The 7,195-nt window shown below is 45.4% G+C and overlaps 1 protein-coding gene across 1 annotated transcript; it reads right to left on the bottom strand.

The window, feature by feature from the left end:
* Positions 1-2,454: 2,454 nt before the first annotated feature.
* cnr2 (cannabinoid receptor 2) lies at positions 2,455-3,570 on the bottom strand (the record flags this gene model as incomplete). Its single annotated transcript, XM_038992666.1, has 1 exon — positions 2,455-3,570. A coding segment is annotated over one exon (1,116 nt), but the record flags the coding sequence as incomplete, so codon positions are not given.
* Positions 3,571-7,195: the final 3,625 nt, after the last annotated feature.

Raw genomic sequence — 7,195 nt, forward strand, 5'->3', positions numbered from 1 at the left:
GTGATGTTCAGATGTACCGATCCTGTGCAGGTGTTGTTACATGTGGTCTGCCACTGCGAGGACGATCAGCTGTCCGTCCTGTCTCCCTGTAGCGCTGTCTTAGGCGTCTCACAGTACAGACATTGCAATTTATTGGCCACATATGCAGTCCTCGTGCCTCCTTGCAGCATGCCTAAGGCACGTTCACGCAGATGAGCAGGGACCCTGGGCATTTTTCTTTTGGTGTTTTTCAGAGTCAGTAGAAAGGCCTATTTAGTGTCCTAAGTTTTCATAACTGTGACCTTAATTGCCTACCGTCTGTAAGCTGTTAGTGTCTTAACGACCGTTCCACAGGTGCGTGTTCATTAATTGTTTGTTTCATTGAACAATCCCTTTACAATGAAGATCTGTGAAGTTATTTGGATTTTTACGAATTATCTTTGAAAGACAGGGTCCTGAAAAAGGGACATTTGTTTTTTGCTGAGTTCATAAGAAAGAGAGTGCCAAACCTCTCTGCCAACAAGAGCTAGTTTTCAGTTCCCCCCCATTCAGACCACTCCCAGACAGTCGTAGCAAAAGTCTTGCTTCAGAAATTGCTCTTAGCTAAGAAGCTATTTTTGTTTATTTTTGACCATTTTAATTGAAAACAATCACAGTAAGGTACTTAATTGTTACCCAGAAATGACTCAGTCTTTCTCTCTATCTAGTCTCTGCCATCTCACCCCCTCACATAAACCATGCTGTCTGTCTGTTTTTCCCACTGTTTTCTGACCTGAAATGGCAGACTCCCTGTCTCCAGGCTGTCATCTGTGTTCAGAAGGATTGTCCTCTTGAGGGAGGGGGGGACTATAAACACACAACACTTTGTTTCAAATGCTGCACAGTAAAGCAGCAGTGCAGTTTGTCACTTTAACAGGAGACTGGGAGCTGAAGAGAAGACATCGATTGACTAATTAAGGAATATATATATATATATATATATGTATGTATGTATGTATGCCCAGGCATACTTTAAATGGCTTAGAGCTTAGACTAGTACCCCCGCACATCGACTCGTTTTAACTCGTTATTGTTATTCATTATTCACTGTGTATTTATTCCTCATATCACTATTCTATTTTTATCTTTAACTCTGCATTGTTGGAAAAGGACCCGTGGGTAAGCATTTCACTGTTAGTCTACACCTGTTGATTAAGAAGCATGTGACAAATAAAATGTTATTTTGATAACAAGACAAAACATCTACCTTTGCGTTTGATTGTTTTGTGATTGATCTACTGAAATGACTTGTGAACTATAGTTTCTATTTATAGTGTTCTATAGAAAAGAGTGTCCTAGTCTCTGTGTTGTGTGACTCTCTATCTTTCTAAACTGTGCCCCACTTATCTCGACCAGTGGCGTAGCCAGAAATTTGTTGTTGGTTGGGCCTGTAGAAATCTGTCTGGGCCCCCAATTTTATTTTACACATTTTGCCATAGGGTAGAGAGGAAAATGTGCAGTTTTTTTTTAGCTAATCTCATGCTATTCTACACATTTTGCCATGAGGCTGAGAGAAAATGTAGAATTTTTAAAGCTCATTAAAGCTCAAATATAGGTGTGTAGAATGTGATAAAGGCGCTGGATTTTGAGCTTGTTTGCTAAATGAACAAATGAAATAGGTAGTGGCATGGTGCATATAGCCATAGAAGCACAGTGACATATGCCTCAATGCAGTCATATTCGTTGCTCATTGGGGGTGTGGCTTTCAGTTCTTTTTGGCAAGTGATGTCATTCCAGGTCATCTGTTTTGTTATATTTAATCAAATCTGACTAACCCAGTGCACTGCTTGCTATGAATTCTAATAGTGTTTGCGTATTTAGGTAAAAAGACAAATAATATCCCATTAGGAACACTGACAAGTAAAGAGCATAAACATTTTTTTTAAATAAATAATACAAAATCTGAGTGGACCTCTTTTTTTCCCCGAGTGGACCCACCCAGGCTCAGCCTTGCCCACACCTCTGATCTCGACACTGCTTGCAGTCACATGTGGAGAACATTGTTTACAATCCACAGGGCCTCTGTTCAGGACAGGTATATATGTGCAGATGGGAACCCGGCAGGATCCTCTTCTGGACGCTAAAGGACAAACACTCAAGCTAAAACAAGCATAGGATACAGATAGCTATCTACATTTGCACTGCCAACATCAACAATGCTGTTCTTTTCCCAAAGGTGTTAATTTGGGATAATTCCCCTAATAACAATAATTCCCTTGGACAAATAATAAAATAATATTATCTCTGAGTGACTTGGCTTGTAGGTGGGTCAACACAATTTATGGTAACATGGTCTATATCTTTGTTTTAGTCCCTGTTATCACAGTTAATTTTAGAGACATTACCTCCTCATCGCTATGAACACAACAGAAGAAACACAAGTTCAGAACACCCCACTACAATAACCCTGATATACAGTAAGCCTCTCACCCCTTCTCATTTTCCAGTCATGTCCAGCTGCTGCTTGCCAACCATTTCTGAGACTGTGTTCGGTCGGCAGCTAACGAGTCTGGGCGCCTCACTCTCGGAGTGCGCGCTACAGCTGTTGCCCTCGCCTAAGGGAAGGGTAGTGGTCGAGTCTACCCCCACGTGCCTCTGGCAGCACCCCAGCCCCTCACTCAGGCCCCCCAACAGCCGCATCAGTGCCACCCTCAGCTCCCGGCAGCGCAGGGCATACAGCAGTGGGTTGACGGCTGAGTTGACCAGGCACATGGTGCTGCAGAAAGCAAAGGCCCTCTGCTGGGCGTGTGTGAGCTGCACCGAGACATCTGCCAACATGAAGGAGAGGGTCGGCAGCCAACAGCCCACCATGATGAGCAGAATCAGGCCCAGGGTACGTGCCAATCGGATGTCCAGCCGCATGCGGGCCTGACCACCGGTAGGCGCCCCCTGGAGGCCCGTCATGGAGGACTCATGCCGATTGGCCCTCCACAGGATCAGGGCGTAGGCGCTCAGGATGAGTGACAGCAGCACCAGGATGAAGCTGACCCAGCAGGCCAGGTAGCGGTGGTCGATGTATGGGAAGAGGCGCGAGCAGGGCGGGCTGAGCCCTGTGGGGCACCTCCAGCCCATCAGAGGGAGGAAGGAGATGAGGATGGTGGCGCTCCACAGGGCAAGGAGAGCCAACAGGGCCCTGCGGCGCGTCAACACCACTTTATAACTCGACGCCTGATGTATACACAGATAGCGGTCCAGAGCAGTCAGCAGAAGACTACCCACCGAGCCGGTGAAAGCCATCGTCACCCCGCCCAGCTTGAAGAGGTAGGCGATGGGGCCGTCAAGGCGGTGGAACAGGTGGAAGTCCAGGAAGCTGGTGGTGAAGAAGCAGCTGGCAAAGACGTCGGCCAGGGCCAGGCTGCCGATGAAGAGGTAGGAGGGACGCTGGCGCAGGGCGGCCGTGGCAGCGATCACACCCAGGACCAAAGCATTCTCCAGGAAAGTGAAGGGTCCGGCCAGGAAACAGATGGAGCCGATGGCTGTCTTCTCCACCTCGAACAGAACCATATAGCACTTCAGGTCCGCACAGGACCGGTTGACTGTTGACACAGGAACACAATTCAGACATCAGTGATTGGCTTATGTTGTATGGCAGCCAATGTCAACTCACATTACCAATCATTATCATCCTTATATTTCATGCGTCTCTATTACAAAGTTATTCTATTTAAAATATGATGACAATATTCTAATATACATACCCAGAGGTAATGTGGGGGTGCTGCCATTGTCTTTGGACATCATGGACCCTACAGGTTCGTCCCATCCATCCATCTCTTACAGGTCAGGGGTTAGCTCTGAGATCTACTTAGAGGTGCAGAGGGGAAATGTATGAACATTGTTCTCATACTGTACATACCCATAGAAATGCAGATGGGTCACAAGTCATCAGACAGTACCAAATGTGACCACTGGATGGAGACATTATCTCTGATTGCTTAAACAGAATTTCCTGCATGGTGCATCTCAAATTGTACTTCCTTGATTTTTCACATGCCCGTTCCTCGCATCCTTCTAAAAACGCATCGGAGGAGACGGTCCAAGGGGAGGAACCTCTGACCCTTTCCTCCAATGTCTTGTGAGAAAGAGTTGCCTCCTAATTGCCTCCTTCCTGAATCATTTCAGGGTCTCTTTATGGCGAAAATGTGCTAATAAATGGCTTGTGAATGTGTTTAATTCAAAACCAATTATTGTCCTATTTTTTATTATCGTTTATATTTTTTTCTCTGCTGTAAATAGACAGAGTATTGTTTTGAAGTGATGAAACAGGTCCCTGTGTTAAAAATATATTCCTATTAGCAGAAAATGAAATCCACCAAAAACAAGCTTCAGACATTCTGCGGGAAACATAACCATTTAAACATGGGGACCTGTTTTATCACCTCAAAACAATACTCTATAGTCTATTTACAGCAGAGAAAAATCCATCCCTTCTAGCCCACCGCAAGAGGCACGGTAAAAACAAACGCATCATCAATAGACATAAAGATACCTCTAGATATCTCTCACTTTTCAAGCTCAACAGTTTCTTGTGTGTATCAAGAATGGTCCCCCAAAGGACATGTAGCCAAATTGACACAATTGTGGGAAGCATTGGGTCAGCATCCCTGGGGAACGCTTTTGACACTGAGTCCATGCCCCGACGAATTGAGGCTGTTCTGAGGGCCCCCCTTTTGCAACGCAATATTAGGACGGTATTCCTAATGTGTTGTACACTCAGTGTATGTCTCTCTCTATATGCGTGGGAATACTTATGAACATATTTCCAAAATTAAAATTACTTTGAGCTGATTTGTCGGCTCAATAGGCAACTAGTCTAGAGATGCTGCTGACGTTGTGCAAACTCACTGCACACCCCTCTACTCCTCAATGCAGAAGTGCAGAATAGATCATTTGTCTCCTGTGTACACACTTTTGTCTCCTGAATACAAACCAAGTAAACTTACTTAAGTCTACATGTTCCCTTGAGAACCTTTAGGATCTCGAAATGAAGTCAGTCGGCGCTCTTAAGTTGAGCCAGATGAAGTGTGATGAAATGGGCCTACCTGCGGCGACAGGTGTGGTAGAGACTTCCAACTGTTTGCTCTGTGAATCCTGCCGGATATGATTTTGGACCGGTAAGAGTGAGATTTTTGGAAAGAGTGGATTCCTGCTTTTTGGCCTTGTGTCAAACTGGGATTAAGGACAAACTGGGAATGGTTAGAACTGTGAAAGTTTTGAGAAGTGGAATTATTTTATTTTTTGTGCATCCTCTGCCCAGTGGAAGCGGGCGCTTTGCATCACGCGACTCAGGGCTCAACCTGTGTAGTGCTTTGCTCACTGGGGCAGGGCGCCGCTAAAAGGACTGATCAGTGGGGTAGCGTTGATTGTAGAGGTGGATCAAATGAAAAATAATATTCCTGGTGTTTGTGACACCCGCCTTTTGGCGAGACTGAGAATACCTTGTCTGTCTTGTTGAGCTTTGACACAGAGGTTAAGTTATATTTGCTATCCTGTGAGGGCCTATGTTACGAACCTGCTACAGTGATTTAGGTGCCAATAATTTGAACATGTTGCAGCAGTGTGTAGAAGGGAGTTCCCATGATGTGAGAAATGTTTAGGAGGACATAGTCAGAGGAAGTGTACAGTTGGGATAGAGAAAACACTGTGTGACAACTGTGGGGGTGTCCATGCAGCAGGTGATCCAAAGTGCCCTGTGTAAGAGTGCCAGAGTTACAGTGGGACAGAAAGTTTCCTGTGCTGTGGCAGTGAAGAGAGTAGAGGATAGGGTGAGTGACTCGACTGGGAGCCCCCCAGTGAGTAGGCCTGAAGAGAGGGATCCAGAGAGGATGAGTAAGGTTGGATTTATTGTGTTTATAGCCATGGTGATCAACTGCACTGAGCTGATTTGGGTGAAAGATTTTCAAGCAGAAGATCTACAGAAGGTTTTGAGAGAAGGAGTTCCAGCCTCCCAGGCCAATGGTGCATGATCCTGGTGTATGATCATTTAGGGATAGTGTATAGGTGCAGGGTTAGATGGGAGTGTAATTTAAGTGTGCAATCCGCACTCCGACCTGCGAAAAGCAGCAATTCGCAACACAGCATCTAGTCTGCCAGAAAGCCACACGAAGAAGAAAACGCTGTTTGCGAGACGCCGGACAAAAGGCAATTTTGTCAATTTGACCCTCCCGCTACTACTGCCGTGTCTACAAACAAAAACCGACTCTGAAGAATGAGCGCACAACTGGTAAATACGCACTTATAGATGCACTATACAGTTCATTCGGAAAGTATTCAGACCCATTACTTTTTCCACACTTTGCTACGTTACTGCCTTATTCTAAAATTGATTAATTGATTTTCCCTAAATCAATCTACACACAATACCCCATAATGACAAAGCAAATACAAGTTAAGACATTTTTGCTAATTTATAATACAAAAAAACTTAGCACATTTACATGAGTATTCAGATTAATTGATCAGTACTTTGTTGAAGCACCTTTGGCAGCGATTACAGCCTTCTTAGGTATGACGCTACTAGCTAACCAACCTGTATCTGTGGAGTTTCTCCCATTCTTCTTGTCGCTGCACAGCTATTTTCAGGTCTCTCCAGAGATGTTCGATCAGGTTCAAGTCCGGGCTCTGCTGGGCCACTCAAGGACATTCAAAGCCACTCCTGCGTTGTCTTGGCTGTGTGCTTTGGGTCGTTGTACTTGTTGGAAGGTGAACCTTCACCCCAGTCTGAGGTCCTGGGCGCTCTGGAGAAGGTATTCATCAAGAATCTTTCTGCACTTTGCTCAGTTCATCTTTCCCTCGATCCTAACTAATCTCCTATTCCCTGCCGCTGAAAAACATCCCCACAGCATGATGCTGTCACCGCCATGCTTCACTGTAGGGATGTGGGCCACGTTTCCTCCAGACATGACGCTTGGCATTCACGCCAAAGAGTTCAATCTTTGTTTCATTAGACCAGAGAATCTCGTTTCTCATGGTCTGAGAGTCTTTAGCTGCCTTTTGGCAAACTCCAAGCAGGCTGTCATGTGCCTTTTACTGAGGAGTGGTTTCCATCTGGCCACTCTACCATAAAGGCCAGATTGGTGGAGTGCTGCAGAGATGGTTGTCTTTCTGGAAGGTTCTCCCATCTCCACAAAGGAACTCTGGAGCTCTGTCAGAGTGACCATCAGGTTCTTGGCCACCT

The sequence above is a fragment of the Salvelinus namaycush genome, chromosome 5, assembly GCF_016432855.1.
Source record: "Salvelinus namaycush isolate Seneca chromosome 5, SaNama_1.0, whole genome shotgun sequence".
In the NCBI taxonomy this organism is placed as follows: Eukaryota; Metazoa; Chordata; class Actinopteri; order Salmoniformes; family Salmonidae; genus Salvelinus; species Salvelinus namaycush.